The 20,621-nt window shown below is 50.8% G+C and overlaps 1 protein-coding gene across 1 annotated transcript; it reads left to right on the forward strand.

Annotated features, from left to right (window-relative positions):
• Nucleotides 1-1,054: 1,054 nt before the first annotated feature.
• Nucleotides 1,055-19,671, forward strand: KY (kyphoscoliosis peptidase). The gene is made up of 12 exons (XM_038146489.1): nucleotides 1,055-1,598; nucleotides 2,569-2,631; nucleotides 4,643-4,705; nucleotides 6,272-6,346; nucleotides 6,478-6,510; nucleotides 7,043-7,093; nucleotides 8,126-8,208; nucleotides 8,559-8,667; nucleotides 11,287-11,404; nucleotides 15,597-15,785; nucleotides 16,696-16,886; nucleotides 17,738-19,671. Exons 1-12 carry the CDS (start codon nucleotides 1,466-1,468, stop codon nucleotides 18,646-18,648), a joined length of 2,019 nt encoding a protein of 672 aa, XP_038002417.1. The 5' UTR covers nucleotides 1,055-1,465; the 3' UTR covers nucleotides 18,649-19,671.
• The last annotated feature ends 950 nt before the right edge of the window (nucleotides 19,672-20,621 follow it).

Below are 20,621 nucleotides of genomic sequence, written 5' to 3' on the forward strand. Positions count from 1 at the left end.
TGCACGGGACTCTGGCCGCATTACTGGGGTTACAGGCACATCCCATCCCTGGTGCTCTTGTCTAGGCAAGAAAGCTGTGGCACCATCTCGGGGGGCACAGGGGGCTCAGGACTGCACCACGGGGCACCAGCAGAGCTGGATGGATGCAGGTTCCCTGCGGCCACACACGCTATTTCTGGATATGCTGAGGAGCTGCTTGGGGCTGGATTTGCAGGCGAGCACAGGGGCATATCAGCTGTCTGTGCTCTGGAAGGGGCTCGGGAACAGAAAAGGGGCAGGAGATTGGGAGGAGACAGGTTTTATATAGAGATCCACGGGAAAACCCGTGTCTCCAAACACAGTAACCTAACACCAGGTAGTAGTACCAGTTCCTGCCCGTGGATCCAGGACAACAAATTTCTCCACCTGCAGGCAGAAGAGCCCACTGCTCTCGCACTCCTGCCCGAAAAGCACCAGCAGCACCCACAAAAAGCCCCCCTGCCCATGCCAAGCTCCCGAACCCCCTCTCTGCCCGTGGGTGCCTCCCACAACCTTTCCCAAGGCTGCCGGAGAGCTCTTCAGCCCACAGGTGCTGTCGCTCCCCCGGGACCCCCGGCCAAGGCGGGGGCTGGCAGCACGGCCGGGACAGGGGCCAGTGGTAAAATTAGAACGTGTGTCCCTGCCAGCCCCTTCTGCGAGCTGCAGGGACCAGCTGAGCCCGGCTAACCCGCACTGTAACCCTTCATGTCCCCCGTTTGGAGGGCTGGGACAGTTACTAGAAAGCCAGGGATTTGCAGAGCTTTCCTTTTTGATCAGCCGTGTCCAGCTACCCCAGACAGCCGGGCTGGCGGGCTGATGGGGCAGAGAGGTGGGGGTTTTTGGAGCCTTTGGGACAGTCGGGATTGAAGCCTGCAATTCCCTTCCCTGCTGTCCCTTTCCACAACAGGCAGTCCCGCAGAAACCAATCCTCCCCACTTCAAAGGTTCGTGTCTCCTTTCCAGCCCCTTCTCCCCACCGCTGCCCTCCTCCTGCAGCAGTTATTGTTATTATTTACGCTCCTAAGCATCCTTTGAGTTCTGCCGGGGGACAGGATCCAAAGAGAAAGCCTTTTAAGGATTTGTGCCAGCGCCGGGAAGCGAATCCCCCCCAGCGAACAGTGGTGCTGGGGGATTTGAGTGTAGACAAGTGCTTAAAGCTGAAAAGGGCAGAGAGAGGGGAGGGAGCCGGGGGCACGCTCTGAAACCAGACCCCCCCCGCCCGAAACGCAGCTCCTTCCTCTGCTTTAGGAAACGGATCCCTCCTGCGATTTCCTTTCAAAGGTGACTTGTAACCTCTTCATTAGGGTCGGCTTTGGCAGAGCCCCGATGGTGCAGCTGGCAGGGCCGGGGCTGCGCTGGGCGGGAGCGCGCTCGCCGTGCCAGGGCTGGGCAGCACTCGCGGCCGCTCGGCGCAGCGGCGGCAGCACCGGCGCCCCGGCCATGCGCTGATGGGTACCATGGACTTTAAGACAGATGCCAGTGCAGTCACCATCAATCTGCTGCTTATCGTGCGCCCCGAGGAGGCAGCGAGCAAGGAGAAAGGGCAGCGAGAGGGGCAGACGGAAGGCGGCCGAGGCGCAGGTAACATCGCGCCTGCAGCGGGCGAGGGAGGGCAGGGCTGCGGCTGCACGCCGAGAAGAGGAGCAGCAGCTTTGGAGCAGGACTTGGGCTTCCTTCTCCTCTTTGCACGCATGACGCCAAACTCCAAAATGCCAACTTTTTCGTAGAAGCCCAGCGCGTCTCCGCCGGTGCAGCAGAGCCTCGCTGGAGCCACGCACCGAGCTGCGCCCTGTCCAGCTGCAGTGCGCGCAGCCCCGGGTGCAGCGGCGGGGACACACGGGAACACTAACCCCAGGGCTGGGTTTGCACCTTGCTGTGTCCTGCGCCAGCCCCGAGGTGCCCCACGGGCTCTCTGGGCTGTGCAATGGGAGCAGGGAGAGGGCTCAGCCGTTTCCAGCACCGCTGCCCTGGAGTACAGGAGCAGAAGTGTTTTGCTTGCAGCGTGCCCAGGCTTTGTCTCCGAGGCTCACTGTCCTGAGCCATTTATAGCTACAGTTTGGGACAGTGTCCCTGGCCCAACTCCCTGTCCTGCAGAGGGTCTTCCAAAAAGCTACAGCTGTGCTCTGCAATTGCAAGGAGAGCCTCCCTGCAAAAGTAAAGGGTGGAGAATGAGTATTCCTGCTCTAAAACCTGGGAGAGAAGCTGAATTTTCAGACAACCAGTCCCAGGCTAACAGCGATAGGCAGAGCTATCACAAAGTTGTGTCCATGCTCCATCAAGCATGGCATCCAGCACCTGCTCAAATCAGAGCAAATCCTACCAAAGCAGCTTAGGCCTGGACTGGTGCACTTTCTGCCCCCTGGTATTTCATACTTTAGCCACAAGAACTGCAAGCCAAGGCTGCAGATGAGACAGAAGGTGGATCCTGATGACACCTGGCACCAGCTGGGATAATGGGTTGCATGAAAGGGTTTGGGGTGCTTGGCCTTCAGGCAGCAACAACACTTCAGTCCAGAAGGACCCTTTCCAATCTCCCATTTCTATCTTACAGGTTCCAAGGGTGATGGCAATGGAAACAGCAGATCACAGCCACCTCAGGGCACAGACCTGAACGGTAGGTCACCCTCTCCCTCTGTGAGAAACCAACCCCAGCGCACAACCCAAAGCTCCAAGCTGTGCCTCTCGAGCAGAAATGTGCTTCACACAGCCCATCCCCCTGCAGTGCTTTCAGGGGCTGCAGTGGAGGCACACAGAGGGCCTGGCAAGCATCCCCTCCCTGCGTGCTCTCCGTGCCCCATGGACAGGATGCACGGGGGTGGCACTGCCGAGCCCCTGCACACCCATCTGCAGGGATTCTCCTGCCACAGAGCTCGCTCGGATTACAAGTGCACAGAGCTCTTACATTTCACAGCCAGCTGATGGCAGGGGAAATTCAGTGCCCCCAATTGCTCAGGTTGCAGATAGAGCTTCCAGAGACTTCCCCAGCACTCACACAGCTTCAAGTAGGGTCTGGGGGATGCGAAGAACCTTTTCAACCTTCTCTCCACCAGTTCTTTCTTCATCTCCCCTCTCAGAGACTGAGCAGAAGGCAGGTGGGACTGCTGACCAGGAATGATGTGGATTCTAGTTCTCAATGTTCTGCTGCCAATTCCCAGGGTTCTGCCCTAAAATAGTTGAGGAGGAGCATCTGAGGAGGTGACCCCAGAACTATGGAGCAGCTCCCAGGGAAGGGACTCAGATCATCCCTCTTGTTTTTCTGGCAGTATAAGCCTGCCATGGCTTAGCAGAGAAAGGCAGGGGCAAAGGTAGAGCAAGATACAGATAATTCTCATGGTACCAGACAGTGGATTTTAGATACACCAAGGAGGAACTTTGCTTCCACAGGTCAAGCAATAGCAGCGTGCAAAAGCCATGGCTGCTCCCAGCAGGATGCCTGGCAGGAGCCCTGATCCAAGTCCCTCTGTAATCAGTGGTGGCTGGAGGCTGCGCACAGTCTCGGAGCAGACAATATTTCATGGCAAGGCACTACTTTGGGGCTTTTTTTTACAAAGCAGATAACAAAAGCCTCCACTCCAGGAAGCAGATAAATATCCTGCTTTCTCTCCCTCTGTCATGCTCAAGAGGTTCTGCAATCAGAGCAGCAGAGTCAGCCTCCTCTACGAGTGAGTGAGAGGCTGATATTGATCCTTTCCCACCCTGCATTACTGGCAGGGGTATTTAGCATGCACATGGGAACCCTTCCCTTGCAGGTGTACCTTAAGCACAATTAAAACCCCTGGGAGGGGGGAATTCAGGCACCCGAGGAGCAGGCAGAGCTGTAGCTCCTCTGGCACCACAAGGGTTAATGAACTGCCCTTTCACCAGCCATGTTAGTGTCCCTGTGAGGCCTCTGACACCTCTGGTGCTGCCACAATATTTGCAAGCTTATATAAACCCCAGCCCCTCTGAGCCAAAGAGGCTGTGGCCCCACTCCACAAGATCCCATCGCTCTGGGGACTGGTCCCTGTCATGGCCACATGGCACAAATGGCTCGGACAAGCTGCAAGATCCAGGCTTCCCCCTGGCTCCTGGTGGGATGGGGATCCCAGGATGGTTCGACAAAGAGAGAGAGATCACCCTGGCCACCACCCAGCAGAGCCCGGAGCGAGGGCTCCGTGTCCCCTGGCATTGCTCCCTCCCTGGGGCTCAGCCTTTGCTGCCTCCCCCTGTGTGAACCCTGGGCACATCAAGTGCTGCCCACACCTCCCTCTGCCCCAGCACTCCAGGTCCAAGACAGGCAGGGTGTCCCAGAAGGGAGAGGTGAGGATGAGTTGCTGACAGCCACATCAGAGTTCCTACTCTGCCTCGGAGCCCCCAGCACTGCCCTTGTGTCCCACCCACCTCTCCAAACTCCCCTGGTCCGAGCCCCCCGCCCTGAGCAGCAGCAGGCGGGGCAGGAGCATCCCTCCCTCTGCAGAGGGGTCAGGCACCAGCACCAGGAGCAATCCAGCTTTGAACCTGAAGAACAGGGCTGAGCTTCCTGAGTCCTTCCTTACCTGACTGCTGAGCAGGGCGGATTTAACCCCATCCTTGCTGACTGTTTGGCTCTCTCCAAGGCACTGAGATGTTTCCCTTTGTGCCCCCAGGCCGGCGTGGTCCCACAGATCCCCGTGGGCAGACACCACCCATCACTTCAGGCCCTGACAAAGGTAAGTGGTGAGCCAAGAGACAGAGCAGGGCTTCACTGAGCTCCCAACAAGCTTTTTCTCCAATAAAATCACCTCAGAACATCCCAAAAGAGAGAAAATATCCCACCCTGGGACAGCTGCCCCTCAAAGCACTTGCTGGCAAGGACTTGTCTGGCCACAAAACACAAAGAGAGCAGCAAGTGCTTCTCTGAGCTTGGAGCAAACTACTTTAGTGGCAGGGAGCTGGAGCAAGAGTATCTTCAAGGTCCCTTCCAACCCAAACCATTCTATGATTCTTTATGAAGGATATCTCATTTAGGAATATTAAATAAAAGATCATTAAAGCACCAGCAACCATTTCATACCACCAGTTTTTAAAGCAATGATACAGCACATTGAAAAATTCCTGTGGAATTACATTTTTCATTTGTTAAATGCCTTTTAAATTCATCAGCAGAAGGCATTCATCACCAGTAAGTTTGTCTCTTGAAAACAAAGGTTTTTATTTTACGGGGGGAAAATTAGAAAGTGAAAGTTGGGGACAAAAACCCACGAAAATGCAAAGTAAAAATCATTTTGAGCAATAAAAAGGACCTGAAAATAGGAAGGAAATCAAACCATTTGCATAAAGCTTTCTCTTTGAGAAACAACTTCATTTTATCTTTGAATTATCTGACAAAATATACCAGCCAGCTCTGTTCTGATACCCTCATATCCACAACCATCCTAGAACTGGAGTCAAACTCCAAGATTTAGATTTTTACAACTTACACAGTTTTTCTTGCTTTCTGGTTTTGGGGCTTAAAGGACATTAAATCTCTCTGCATAATCACAGGAGAAACTTCACTTTTCTAAGGGTAAATGCTGCAGAGAAAAACTTATTCTTTGATGAAAATGCAGATTGCCACCTAATTAGCCAGCTCCAAGAGCTGACTTTAAAGGAAAAGCCCAAATGCCATGAGGTATAGGTGTAGGGGGCATGACTGGATGGCAGCCCTGAGGTGCATTAACATCTTGACCTTCAGTCTCCTGAGTAACTTCTGCCTGATCCAAAAGAGAAACCCAGGAGCACATGGAGCTCCTCCAGGGAACCTCAAGAGCTGCAAATCCTTCTGAAATACCTGCCCAAAAATGCAGCCTCTGTCAAAAAGTTCAGGTGGTTTTTGTAAGAGATTCCCTCACTCTTTTTCTGGTGTTTACCTCTCTGAAACTTCAAAGACCAGAGCCCAGGTTTCCAGGGGAGGTTTTTCTGGAGCATCAGGGCATGTCTGGACCACAGCTGGCTCCTCCAGGATGCTGCCTTTTACAGGCAGTGGCCTTTGCCAGACATTTTAGTATCACAAGTCCAAACATTTTCATCACTTCAAGCCTTTCTCTGTTTAATTCCAAGAAAAATCAATGCAAGACATTGATTCTCTGCTTGCTGTAGCTCCATCAAGAGCTCTTTAATATGGTGATAAACCTTGGCTATCACCAGAGCTGCTGCTCTGTCTAAAGCTAAGAGCTGCCTCGACAGGCACTCCTGCCCTCTCCTCCATATCCTGGCTGGTTTTCCCTTTTCAGGGAGTTTATCACTGTTTCTTGCAGGAACCCAAGTGACAGTGGAGATTCACCATGAGGACACCAGCCCTCAGCTCATCAAGAGACTCTCCTTGGGAAAAGGTACAGCCCAGATTAAAACCCTGGCAGAGGCTCAGCCCATCCTCCCTTCCCTGGAGCCAGGGAGCTCCAGGGGATGCTGCAGCCTGGGCAGGGCTGAGGGGATCCCACTAACCCTGTGTGGCTTGTTGCAGGTTCCCAGAGGCTGAGAGGACATGACAATAAAGGTGAGGCTCTGCTTTATCACAGTGTCTCCAAGCTCTCCCTGCCCTGGGGAGGAGACAGGCTCACCCCTCTCATGGGGAGGCTACTAAAGGGTACCTGCTCCTGGACCCCGCCCATGACTGGGGCTTGAGGAGCAAATTCCTTCTGCTCTTGGGGTGTGGGTGTCTCCTTCTCCTCCTCTGGCCCTGGGATAAGGTGGGTGGTGACACTCCAGTGTCTGTCTAACAGCTCTGGAGCTCAGTGCTCCCTTCTTCCACACCTGGAGAGGTTTGGCCATGGTGGGCTGGGGTTTGATGTCCCCAGCCCTGGGGCTAGAGCAGGAGATGCCTGTCTGCAGGGGAATGTGGGCTCTGCAGGAGCACACTCCACAGGGTGCTCACATCCACGTCCAAACAGAAAGGAATGGGCTAAGAAGAGCCTCAGCTCCAGCATTTTCCATCCAATCCTGCTCCCTACAATAATTTATTTCTAGCTGCTTTTTTTTTTTTCTGTGAGCAACAACCTCCTCCCTCCCTGTCCTTCTCTGCTTTGCAGGATTCCAGAAGACTGAGGCCCCGAGGCCGCCGGGAGCAAAGGACCTCCATGGTAACTACCCATCAGCACCAGTAGGGCTCAGCTTCCGACCCCTGATCTCTGGGATGGCATAGGGGAGTGGCTTTGGGGTAGGGCTCAGCTTCCCAAGGCCCTGATCTTCAGGATGGCACAGGGGAGTGGCTTTGGGAACGCCACACGTGCCCAAGCCCTGCCCAAGGGAAGGCAAACAGGCACAGGGCTGTTGGATGTGGATCCCACTCCTGCACTGAGCCTCTGCAGACAGAACCTTTAAATGTGTAAATCTGCTTTCTCTCTCTTTAGGTCAGTGTAACACCTCTTTTCAGGGAAAATACAGATAAACAAACCAGCCTGCTAAGAAATAGGTGTCTACATGCTGATTTGGCAGACAGGAGCCTGTCCAGCACAGGGATATGTCCATCCATTCCCCATGGCCCACTGATGGGATTCAGCAGTGTCAGCTCATCCCAAGACTGTTTTAAAAAAAACAGTTATCTGGTTAATTAGGGCAAGTTATTAACCCTTTGTTCACACTGAGTAGAACCAGCAGCTCAGAACCCGCAAAGATGCAGAGGGTAGGCACAGCGGGTTCAGTCCAACTGCTCCCAGTGTTACCTTCCTCATGTGCCTGAATTCCTGCAGAATTGTGGTCCTTTACCACACAAAGCTCCTAGAGAAACCCAGCCCTTTATTGCTGGGTTTTTTTAAGAAGTCACGTGTTTTCTAAGGTTTGCACAGTACAGATTTTCCCTGATACTTCTCCATTGTTCTCCTGCCCCTCCATGCAATATCCCAGGATTTTCCATGCTGTTATGCAGTGCCAAAGTTGCAGGGGCAGCTCATGCTCCAGCACTGCACAAATCCTAGCAGTCTAGACAGGATGGCTCCTGCTTTCCATGCAGCTGGCAGGGACCTCCTGCGGGTGCCCTCGTGTCCTCTGCTCCCTAAGCACACGCTGATGGATGTCTCCATGGCCAGGCAGGAGCTCTGTCCCCTTGTTCCACCATACTGCCAGGAAAAACACTCCCTCCCTTCCCAAAACAATGACAACTTGTTTCTTCCCAGCATATCCATGGGACAAATCCTCTTTGAAATCCATGCCAGTAGATCTGCAGCAATTAGAGAAGCTGGATGCCTACGCATTAAAAGTAAGTCTTGCTTTTGCCTCTGTCCTCCTCCCAGCTCCCCTGCAGCAACATTCCACAAACCTGGCTCCCAGCTTAGGCTGAGCTATGGGGCAATGGCATCAGAATCTCCCTAACAAGTGAAAAACCTTTTCCCTTTAAACATTAGCAAAGAAATCCCAATCTGGGAACTATAACCAAAAATGCATGGACCTACAGCACTGTAGCTGTGCTTTTAAGGAAGCTGGAGGCAGAGCAGTCTCTGGCAGGTGGAGTCTCACTGGCTTCAGAAAAACAAGAGATGGGGAGGACAGGAGATCTACCACAGGGTAGATCTTCACCATGACCTCGCAATGCTTGCCCCCCACCCACAGGTGAACGTCACGAACAGCGTGGAGGAGCTGGTCAAAGCCCTGCTGAAACAAGCCCGGACTGACCTGGAAAAGGTTCGAGCCATATGGATGTGGATATGCCATCACATAGGTAGGCTGAGGTCTCTAACTGAAGATAAGGCTGTTGCTGTCACCCCTGTCCCACTGTGACATTCTACTAAGAATTTGTGTTTTATTTCCATGTGGGGAGTGGAATGAAAGCTTTCTGGAGGTTTTTATCCAGAAATGCATCCAGAGGAACTCTCACCACCTCTTTTTCTCAGCCTCTCTCCTCACACTGCCAGGCTCCACCAGGTTTGTGTGCCCATGATTAACCTGTAACTCCATCAGAGATGTGACCAGCCAAGTCCCTATCATCCAAGAGCCCAAGCAAAAGCCAGGCTGCCCAACAGCAGGGGCCTGCTTGTCACCTTCAGAGCCACCCCACACCACCAGAGCCCACACCAGCAGTTGAGGGGATGAACAGGGAGCAGGTGATGATCCAGATTTCAGAAGCAACCTGGTCTAGTGGAAGGTGTCCCTGCCCATGGCAGGCAGTTTGGAATGAGATGATCTTTAAGGTCCCTTCCCACTCAAACCACTCTAAGTTTGATCTCCATGCCTGTGCCAAGTCCCTACAGCCCAATACAGCCCCTGCAGCACAGTCTGATGCTGGTGCCTTCGCTCTGGGAGGGTCCCAGTGTCACACAGGTAGCGCCAGGAACCCCCCAGCTGCCTTGCCCAGCTCCACGTCCCACACTAGCACCTGTAGGATTGCAGCTCCTGCCTGTGCCTGCACCTTTTCAACCCTCCAGAGAGCTGCACCCACTCAGGTTCCCCTGCCCTTTCCTACTCAGTCCAAAGGCTGGAGTTACACAATAACTAGGAGATGGGAAGAGGAGGCAGCACTTGTAGCCTCTCCCATCTGGCACATCAAAAGGGGCTTCTTGCCACCCCAGTGCCTTGATGGGGGAAAACTGGATATGCAACATGATGGCACTTTGCATAACATAAGCAAAAATGTTTAATTCCCATTAAGTCTTGGGGGCAAAGAGGCAGAGCTGTCCCTTCCTTCACCTCCTACACATCCTGATGGGGCACTGCTGCAGTGCAGGTCAAGTGATGGAGAGGAAAAGAGCAGTTTGGGCAGCACTGGCCTCATCTCACACCCACTGAGATCAGCAGCCACAGTGTTAGCGTGGTTAGGTCAGGCCCAAACTGCTTTAGTCTTGCCCTGAAATATGGAGAGTGCTGATGTCACTGCATGTCCTGAAGCCCAGGCCTTGACTCACCCAGCACTGGTTATTCTGTCTTTCCACTGTTAACCCCTTTCTGCCCACACTGCCTAGAGTCAGTCCATACTCCTCAACATTCAGGGGATGTCTCTGGCCCTGACAGCTATGCTGGGATCTCCTCACAAGATCTTTTACACCACCTCGGCCCTGGCTCTCATTCCTTCCTGTGAGACTGCCCCCTATTTACACACACAGAAAAGAAACAGAGTTGGGAATTTAAATCTGCTGGCAAAAATGCAATGTATCTATCCTGGAATTGCACTGATGGCATAAACTCCTTCCTTGGATGGATTTTAAGTGAGAATACTGCTCTCTGGGCATCTCTTCCCACTCTGTTCAGTTCCTGCCTGTGATGGGCTGCTGTGCCCATGCAACATCAGCACTGAAGGAGATAATTATTTCAGCTGTCATTTGCAGCACAAATAGAAAGCCCCATGGAGCCAGCACCCCCCACAGTGGCCTGCAGCTTTGCTGGTGGCCAGTGAAGAGCCAGGGTGCAGCAGCCAGCCTTGCCCAGTGCCTGGAGCCAGCGCCGAGGAGGCATCGGCCGAGTCCCCGGGATGAATGACAAGCAGTGGCAGCATTTCATCAAAGCACACACAGCCTGCTGCTGCTTTTCTTCCTCTGCCCCAGCACCCAGGGGAGGGGGAAGCAGCTGATGCAGCACTCCTGAAAGCTTTGTCAGAAAAATACATCTGTATTTTAAGAAAGAGGTTGTGGACAGGGCCAAGGTTGGTGGTATTGAATTAACCTCCCCAGACCAACTCTGCTAGCTCTGTCTGAAGGAGTCCCTGCTGTGCTGCTGTTGTGTACTCATTCCAGCAAATCAAGAGTTCCTGAACTTCCAGGTATTGATATGACCAGACTGGATAGGGCTTGGAGCAACCTGGTGTGATGAAAGGTGTGTGATGGAAGGGCATTGGAATGAGATTAGCTTTAATGCCCCTTCCAACTCTAACTGTTCTACAATTCTGTGACTCTCAACAAACCACTTCAAGTATTTCCCAAAAAGCTGCTTTTCAAGTATTTTTAATATAAATTGCTTGTAAAGAGGGCAAAAGTCTCAGCAGTTTCTTTTGAGGTAACACCAGCCCAACTCCTTCAAACGCAGCGTGCTCTGGTTTGTACTGGGAACTCTTCAGACTGTAGATCCTCCACTTGAGGGCAATTCCTGAGGACAGCCATTGTGTCCAAAAATCAAAGTTTTCCTCCTACTTGGATTCAATTGCTGACCCCCAGCCCAAGCTTAGAGCAAAGGGTGATGAGGGACAAAGCAGACAGCAGTGTCCAGGCCCAGCAGTGTCCAGGCCAGCACAGCCATGGCTTGTTCCCCTGTGCTCACAGAGAAGAGAAGCAACCCAAGCATTGCTCCTGCTGCCCATCAGCCCCTTGCCTCTGGCTGCTGGATGAACTCTTGTCTGTGTTCCTTCCCCCAGAATATGACGTCGTGGGCTACCACAACAAAAGCCAGCTGTCAAGCAAGCCCAGAGACGTGCTTCAGATGGGCAAGAGCATTTGTGAGGGCTATGCCGAGCTCTTTGAACATATGTGCAGGTAAATGAAGTTCAGAAGCATTCAATGCCAGGGAGAGTTAACATTCTTTGCATCTCCATGCCTATCCCGTCTGCCTTTGCATTGACTGATGTGACTTTAAGCGGGACGTGGAACTTTAGCTTTCCGACCATGCTGTGGAAAAACAGCAAGTCCTAGAAAGGTCAATTTTGCTCTCTCCTCCTCTCCCTCCACCCCCCTCCCCAGCATAATTTACTTGGTGCCATCTGCTGAGCTTCGCATTGCATTAACATAATGGCAGATGAAAACATGGAGATAATTTGATTAGAAGAAGTAGGATTTTCCTTGGGGTATCTGGATGTGAAGGTTAAAAGCATTGCAAGACTTCAACAAGGAGTGCAGTCTCCAACACGGTCCCTTGCCGGAGATAGACAGAGTCCCAGGAGGAACTTTGCCTACACCCTCTGGAGATGCCCTGCCCCCTCCAGGAGCACCCCAGGGACACTGCCTTGCACTTGCCCCTCTGCTCTGTGCCCAGTCTCAGGGCACAGCACTGTGGAGGCCAATACTGCAATTCCCATTTTCTACCTACCATTGCCATTTAATGACTAAAATCCTTTCTTCCCCCAACACGATCTCGTGGACTTCACTGGGGATGAGTCACCTAAACTTCCCCACAGAGCAGGGCTTTGCAGTCACAGAGGCATTTCTGAGAGGCAGACCCTTCCTTGGTAGGGAGGCAGGGATGCAGCCCCAATCCTTGAGGAAAGTAGAACCCCCAAAATCCACAGCAAGGAAAGCAGTGAAGGTGATTGGAGGTTTGGGGGTCAGCCTTAGGCAGAAGGGTTGCCCAAAAGGAGAAAACTGGACCTGACAACTCAGGGAGAGCAGATTGGAAGGGACTTCCTAAAGTAATCCTAAGAGGGTGGGCTTGCAAGATGGCCCTCCCAGGAAGGGGTTTCCATTCCCTTGGAAAAATCACAGAGTAGTTATTAATAGCACATGTAAGTAACAATTGGCTTTCTGCACCATCTAAAGGGATTTGAGGAGGTTTTTATCGTGGAACAGACAAAAACTACAGGTAAAAGGAGAGATCAAAAAACCCCTGGCATACTGTGCCAGATGCTGAAGTGGCAAATGCTTCCAGCCAACAACATATCCCACAACATACACTTGGTCCATTCCAACCCAAACCATTCTATGACATTGGATCTTGTTTTCTAAAGAGTAAAGAAATAGGATGGTGGAGTATGCATTTATAGCTGCAACCTATGGAACAGTTATTAGCAGCTAGAAGGGGGGAATTTGCATCTGTTCATTAAAAAGCATATGCTTAGTTCATTAAAAGCATTAATCTTTCCGAGGATATCTCCGACTATTTAAAGGCTCTGTTGATTTACTCTCAGTTCCTCAGTTCCAGGCTGATTAGTCACTATGTGATTCAGGAAACCTCCAGTCATCAAGACTATTATATTGTCAAATATTAGCAAAATGTTTAGCTCCTGTCATGAAAAACTGTACTTAAAGACAACACCCCTTTCTTGCACAGAGATCCCCTCATCCCTTCTCCCCATGCTCTGCTGCTCTTACAGAGTCTAAGCAGAAAGGCAGGAGGCAAAGAGCACTTGTCTTACAGAAAGGCTTTTCAGAGCCAGGTTTTGGGGGGGGAAAGGTGTTCTGACATGCCTTTTTTTCCTAGCTCCTGTGAGGGAACTTGAACAAACAAACCAATTTGCCAGTCACCAGGAATCCCCCCAAAAGTCCTGCTGAAGGCAACGGCTGACGTTGATTGAGTCCTACTTGTCCCAGTGCCAGAGGGAACAATTCCTCTTGCAGACACAACACTGTCACCTCTGACCACAGCTTTGGCAGCCAGACTTCCTCCCATTAGCTGAGATTCCTGTCACAGAGGAAAGGTGGGCACGGATAGTGGGAAGCTGGCCATGAGGCATCACTTTCCAAACATCAGGTGTGATAGCACTGAATGCAAACACAGGCTCCTGACCAATGTTTCAGCAGCACTTATCAAGAACTGGCTTCTTAGCTGACAAGCAGACTCGAGGACTCTGGCTCAATGAAGCAGTGCAAATTGATGAATCCAATTTAGGGCAAACCTCACAGCCTGGAATTAGGGAGACACTCGCTCACCAGGGTTGGTGATGAAGGCACAACAATTATTTTCCCAGGAGAGGTTTCAGCAGCTCTGGGAGCAAAGCTGGCCTCACTGCCTAAGGGGGATCTGATCAGTTAGCTAGCTGCTCTTTCTTCCTAAGCAGCCTGTAAATATCCCAGATTTCACATCCTCTTACTTCTCCCATTTCCTGCAGGCAGTAGCTTTCCCTCTTTTCAGGCACAGAGGCGTACACCTACCTACCACAAGCATAAACCATTCTGTTCCCTTCTGGAGAAGCCAGATTTGCTCCTTTTTTAGATGAAATGATCAAAGTCAACCTAAAATCAAAGGAAAGAAGATGCCATTGAATTCCAGTGACACCTGTAGTAAGAGTCAGACTATTTCCTACGGTTTTTGAGGCAGAAAAGCAATTTTGTGTTTAATCTCTTTGCTGCACCAAGCAAATGTTGCCAACTGTTTCTTAATTCAGTTCTTCCAGTCCATTTTGTATCTAGGTCATCTTTAGCCTCACACTGCCACTTCAACCAGTCCTGGAGATCTTCCCAATCTTCTCTCTGCCCGCTTAATTTATCTGTATGAAGTCACTGACATGAGAGACATGAGCACCCTTTTCACCAATACAGAATTGCCCTTTTACAGGATGTTTTAGCTTGGATTTTTGTCTGTCCATTACTAGAGAGACCAGTTTAAATGCTCTGGACTTTATTTGGAGAACTTTGAACACATCCAAGCACAAACTCTTCTTGCTGCTTTGCCAATGTTCACTGTAATTGAGAGCACTGTGAGAGCAGAACTTGTCCCTTAATGTTCCCTCTGAATATCCCAGCTAACAAGAATGTCTAGAGAAGCCTGGAAGGATTAGATCCAATCCCCATGAAATTAGTGGGAATTTGGTACTTAGCTCCTTGAAACTCCTAGGATCAAATCTTCACTAAAGCTCCCAGGCCAGCTCCTAGTCTCAGTTACATCATGCAAATCCAAGCTCTCACCAGTCTTGTCAGTGGAGCTGCTCCAGATTTGCTGCCCAGCTCCACATTAGATTTCACTCACAGGGGCCTGCAGGCTGGCAAGGGCTTTCCAGACCACCTGCAGCACCAGGTTTCTCCGTGGCATGTCTTCCAGCCTGGCCTGTTTGTTCTGGCTACTCGTGGAGCAGGCAGTGCCTGCCATCACTGCTCCATCCTCTCCTTTGCTGAAGTGCTCACCTCCCCTGGAAACCAGCATCCCCTCCCTGGAAAAAGCAGCCCTCCCTACAAACTCCACGGCACTGCCACTTGCCAGCCAGTATCTGTTATCAGGCCTCGACTTCTTAACAACCATGCTAATTATCTTCCCCATAAATATCACTTTTCTCCTGAGCTAAACCCACATTCTGCAGACAATCTCGCTCTGGAAGCCTGCACACTTTATTACTTAAGGTAGTTGTTCCATTTAACACACTTCTCCATGAAGAAGAAAAATGTCAATGCTGTCCTACACAAAAGACAACGCTCCAAGTGAAGCAATTTTAGATTAATGGTGAAATAAGATGCCAATGTTAGAATCCATCAGCAGAGAGCTTATTAACACAGTGCTTATTTAAATCTTATTTACACATCCACGCAGGTATTCATCATGTTTTTAGAAAGAGACTATTTAATCATTTCTACCCTGGGCAGGCACAAGCTCATTCTTTCAGGAAACTAAATCAGCATCCACAATCCCGTGAGGTCTGAGATTCCTTAGCTGGTGTCAAACACCAGGCCCACTGTCAGGGGGAGAGAACAGCCTGTGCTTTTAATTTATAATTACATGGGCTAATTGTGGACAGCAGCAAAGGGATTCCACTGAGTAACAAGATAGAGAGCAATTAAGCACACTTTATCTTGTCATCCTCTAACAGTGCTAAATGGATGGTGCATCAGGCAAAAAGACAGGGAATATGCAAAACTGGGAGAGAAAAGGCCCTTCCTCCAGCAGGATGCTCTCTGAATCTCTGTGCAAAGACTACAAAAACAAACAGCCCCACCCAACAGGCATCATCACCTTTTCTCCTTCCCCAGAAGTACCTGACAGGTTTAACACAGAACTCTCCTGCTGCAGCTCATCATTTCCTTTCAGTCTTGCAGGGATTCAGTGCAAGAAGCTCTCAGGACATGCCAAGGGATACGGGTACAAGACAGGGCAGACCTTCACAGGGGACTCTGACCATGCCTGGAACGCTGTCTACCTTGAGGGAAGGTGGCATTTGCTGGACAGCACCTGGGGGAGCGGGTCTGTGGATGACTCCTTCACCAAGTTCACCTACAGGTAAAGACCCCCCTCTAGCTTAGTACACAAACCCTCCAAAGGCAGAAGGAAAACTGATGGGATTGGCAAACCAAACAGACACGTTTGGGGCCACAGGAAGACCCAAAGCTGTCACGGCCTATGTTACAGTATGTGCCACAGTTGAAAGGGCCACAATATGCAGAGTCACCATACAAGCACTCACCCAAACAGAGGAGCACCTTACCTCACCACAAGGCTTCAGGCATCTGCCCATAAACAGTAACACCATGGCACTTCAGAAGGCTGCAAGGGGCTGCCCTTCTTGTTCTTCAGCCCAGCCTTTTATCCCCTCATGCTGATGCAGTGCCCCTGTGTGCCCTCTGTTCCTTTGGTGGTTGCTCAGTGCCCCTGGGCACTCCATGGCTCACTGCTGCCAGTGCTGCTCACAGCTCTGCCCACTGGGGATGAGGCTCAGCCCCATCCCAACCACCACAAACTGTGTGCCTACACAAAGCCAGGAGCAAGGTACCCAGGCTGTCTGTACAAGGCATGGGGCACAGCCCTGAGCAGCAAGTCACAAACTGCTAGAAGCCAACTGGGCTTGCTTGTCACATCTTCAGTTTAGGCAATAGTCTGTGGGTCTTGAGTCACAGCTTTTGTGAATTGATTGCAGTCAACACCCAGTGCCTCCCTCTTTTTCCAGGAGCCTGTGGGTGCAAGGGAATAGTGCAAATGCTCAGGGTTTATCCCAAAGCTCAGCATTTGCCCTGGAAACAGAAGACGAAAGCTCAGGTTTCTTCTCTGCCTGGGGAATTTCAAGCCCATGGATCTCAGTTTATCAGCAGCTCAAACCACTCCAACATCCTCCTGCTGAAACCGCCACCACCGCTCGGGGGAAGAATTCCCTGTTTGTAATTACTCATTTTCCCTAATTTCTCCCTTCTCCCAGGTACAATGAGTTTTATTTTCTGACTCACCCGGCCCTGTTCATTAACAATCACTTCCCAGATAACAGTAACTGGCAGCTCCTTAAGCCCACGCTGACGCTGAAGGAGTTTGAGAACAACATGCTGCACAACAGCAACTTCTACACGCTGGGGCTGCTGGCCGCACACCCGGAGACTCCGGTCATCCGAACAGGTAACGAGGAGCCACGGAGCACCTTCCCTCCTGCATCCCACGTCCAACACACACCACTGTGCACCTCTCCAGGCAATCCTGAGCGACCTGAGTGAGTGCAGCAGCTCTTTTAACACAAAACCACTCAGGTGCCACAAATGAGCAAGGTGCACATTAAAAACCCCCTCCCCTGGATTTTTTTCAAGAGCTGCAGGAATTTAACTGGATTGCTAATTTGTGAATGCTAAGAACAGAGTTAAAACTTATGGACATCAACATTTTAGGACGTAATGAAGACTTCAAGCTGTTTGGGAGCAGGCTCACAGTGAGGTAGATTAATCTCATATCTACATACTGGAGAGTTCCTTCAGTTTGAAGCTCCTGGGAGCAGCTACTGGTCTGCTCAATCAGGTCTAATGACCTCTAATACAGCCCTTCATGATCACAGAATTCCACAATGGTTTGAGTTGGAAGAGACATTAAAGTCCATCTCATTCCAACCCTCCACCATGGGCAGGGACACCTTCTACTAGACCAGGTTGCCCCAAACCCCATCCAGTCTGGTCTGATGGTACTTTCAGTTACATTTCATGCAGGTTTTCATGTTCTAGCCGACCACAGCTCCATGTCAGGGTGTATCAGAACAGGATAAATGCACATCTCCCAAACAAAGGCCACTCTCGTTCTTTCTGAGGGACATTGGTCCAAGCAGACAGATGACAAGCTGTGACCTGCCAGCCACAGCTCTTGGTTTCACTTCTAGAGAAACAGCAACTTACTGAGCCAGATTAACCTTCCCAGAACAAGGGCTACATTAGGATTAAAAATGTACCGACACTCCTATGCAGTTTCTTTTCTTTTGTATTTCCCAGTAAACGGAAAAGCCTCTGTATCCGTGGACTGCCGTTCTGGCACGTTATTTATGTTTAAGCTGAAGGGAACAGATGAACACGGTTTGATGACTTTGAAAAGACACGGAATGGAGCTGGATATCTACCCACAGAAGACAGGGAGCCACAAGCTGGAGATCTTTGCCAAGCCCTCCAAGGCTGAGGCTTCGGATGACGTCTACAAGTGCGTGCTGGAGTACGTGGTGGAGTGCGAGTCCGTGGACAAGGCCATGCGCTTCCCCAAGGACCTGCACCAGCCCGTCGGGCCCAGCTGGTTCTCAGAGCGCCAGGGCTTCCTGCGGCCCTCCCACGCCGAGCCCGTCCTGCACACCAACGACGGGCGCTGCTCCCTCACCTTCACCCTGAGCAAGGACATCAGCGTCCTGACCTCGCTGCACACCGACGGCAGCAGCAGCCTGGCCGAGGACATGGGCAGGCGGCACGTGCTGCAGATCCACCGCAGGAACCAGGTCGAGCTGAAGGTCCACCTCCCGCACGCGGGGAACTTCGTTCTCAAAATCTACTCCAAGAAGAAGTCGGACCCTGGTAATTACGATTACATCTTCAACTACCTCATCAGGTGCCTGAACACGGAGGTGAAGTGGCCAGCCTTCCCCCGGAGCTACAGCAAGTGGCTGCAAGACTACGAGATCCTGGAGCCGCTCTCGGGCCTGCTGCCGGCCAACCGCAACGTGCAGTTCAAACTCAAGATGCACGGCATCGCCAAGGTGCTGGTCCAGGCTGAGAACACTTACCCTCTCACCCAGAACAAGGGCTGCTGGGAGGGAACCTGCAACACCTCGGGGTGCAGAGAGGTGTTTGTGATGGTGCACGAGAATGCCAACCACAGCTTCTACTCGCACGTCCTCAAATACGAAGTTGAGACCCAGTAACACCCACCCCTTGTTCTTTCACTCACCTGCATGAACCAACCTCCCCAACATGCCCCAAACCAGCACAGCTTTAGGAGATTGCTCATTCTCTCAACCAAATCTGTTCTTTCAACACATGCAGGACAATACTTGCAGGCTTTTGCCAGACTGCAGGCTCAAAGATGGTCAAGGAAGCAGAAAATCCTGTTAAAAAAAGGAGCAGCAGTGGAAGACATGAGATAAAACCATCACCTACATTTCAGTAACACTGTCCAGACAAATATTTAGAAGAAAACAACTGACTGTCTGCAGGGCATTCTGTGCCAGTAGGGATTGCTGGTTTCCAAGCTACGGACCATAAGAAAAGTCTTACAAGGGCTACTCCAAGAATTCACCTAGTTGTGGGGCAGGATGAAGAAGGTGTACCCTGGTTTTGAGCAGCAACATTGGACATGAGGAACTTCAGGATATTTAAACCAATTTTCATTATAACTGTAGTCAATACATCCGAGGAGAGAGAAGAGCTAGGAAGAAGACACAACATCAAGTTTCCTTGTGCACTTCACTGTCTTACAGATTTCAGTACTAGAAACATACTTTTTACACTGACTCTTAAATACAATAAACAAAATCATTTTTACCTTTTTATATTAGAGTATTGTAGAGACTTTATCTGCTGTAATTATATCTGAAGCGTATAGGTGCTTCCATAAGGAATATTACAGTAAAAATGAGAATAAAGTTCTCAGAAATCACTCCTTCCTTCAACCTGTCAATGCAATACTGCAGCTATAAACTGACGGGGTTACGTGGGACAGCAGGCTGAGTGACTTTATTATCATGTAACAAACCATTTGGTGCTGTACTCTTGGAAAACGCCTCCATGCACAAGGCAAAGAGGGGCTTCCACTGAATCCCAACAACTGCACATCCTGTGACGGAGCAACGTTTTCATAACCGATTCAGATGCCTGTGAGCGTTAGCATGACCCAAGAGGTATTATGTTTGAGCTTGAATTGAAAATAAACCTGTTATGTTTTTGCACTCTGTTTCATTGGCCAAACAATATGAATTCTCTTCCCAAAGCTGCTGCATTTTCCGCACAAAAGAGGTGGGTTTTTCCTACATTCCCTCCTCAGTGACTGGGTGGCAGGAATTACTCACAGGGCTGCCCACCCTACATTACTCCTTTGACCCCAGCATGCAGGGTTGGGTTCCCATTTCAGCAGGCTAAGTACCTGCAGCCAGATTCCAGGATCAGCACTGTGTGAGGATGCAGGCTGCTGCAGACAGGAGCTGCAAGCATCAACACCACACGTGAGCTAACAGGGCTTGCTCCAGGGTAAGCAGGGAGCACAGCAAAGCTTCAGGGTCTTTTTGTACTTGGCGACAAGAGGCTCCATATGCATCGTAAAAGTAGGTTTTAAGTCCTCCCCTAAACAGCTCAGTGTCTTTGCTCTCAAAAACTGGTGGCAGCAGCTCCTCCCTGCAGGAACACTCACAAGCCGTGGAGCCCAGCAGGCTCCCACTCCCTGGGCATCAGCACAGACTGAGCAGCACAGATGCAAGGCAGACTCGGGGATCTTTTGTTTGCCTAAGGACCTTGAAGGCTAAAGCAAGTATTGTCTGTCAGCACAGACAGTCCTGGTTTATTTTGGTGCCTGGCAGAAGGGTTCTTTTTTCTCAGATCCCACTTTTCAGATCAAGGAGGATACACTGCAGTAGCTTTCATTTCACAGGTCAAGCTGATCCAGTCAAGTACGTCACTTCTTACAATGGCAGGATAAGGAAGCATCCCAGAGAGCTTAGTGACTAAAGAAAACAACTTCTTCCACCAAACAAGGTCAAGGATACCAAAGTACAGACACTCTTCATGGAACCACACATTTGATGTTCCCAAATAGGCACCAGCACACAAACAGACACTTTGGTAAAGCCTCTCCACAGGTGACATCGCTATGAACACGGTCCCTGCTCCTCGTCTCAAAGACTCA

Source organism: Motacilla alba, chromosome 9 (assembly GCF_015832195.1).
Source record: "Motacilla alba alba isolate MOTALB_02 chromosome 9, Motacilla_alba_V1.0_pri, whole genome shotgun sequence".
In the NCBI taxonomy this organism is placed as follows: Eukaryota; Metazoa; Chordata; class Aves; order Passeriformes; family Motacillidae; genus Motacilla; species Motacilla alba.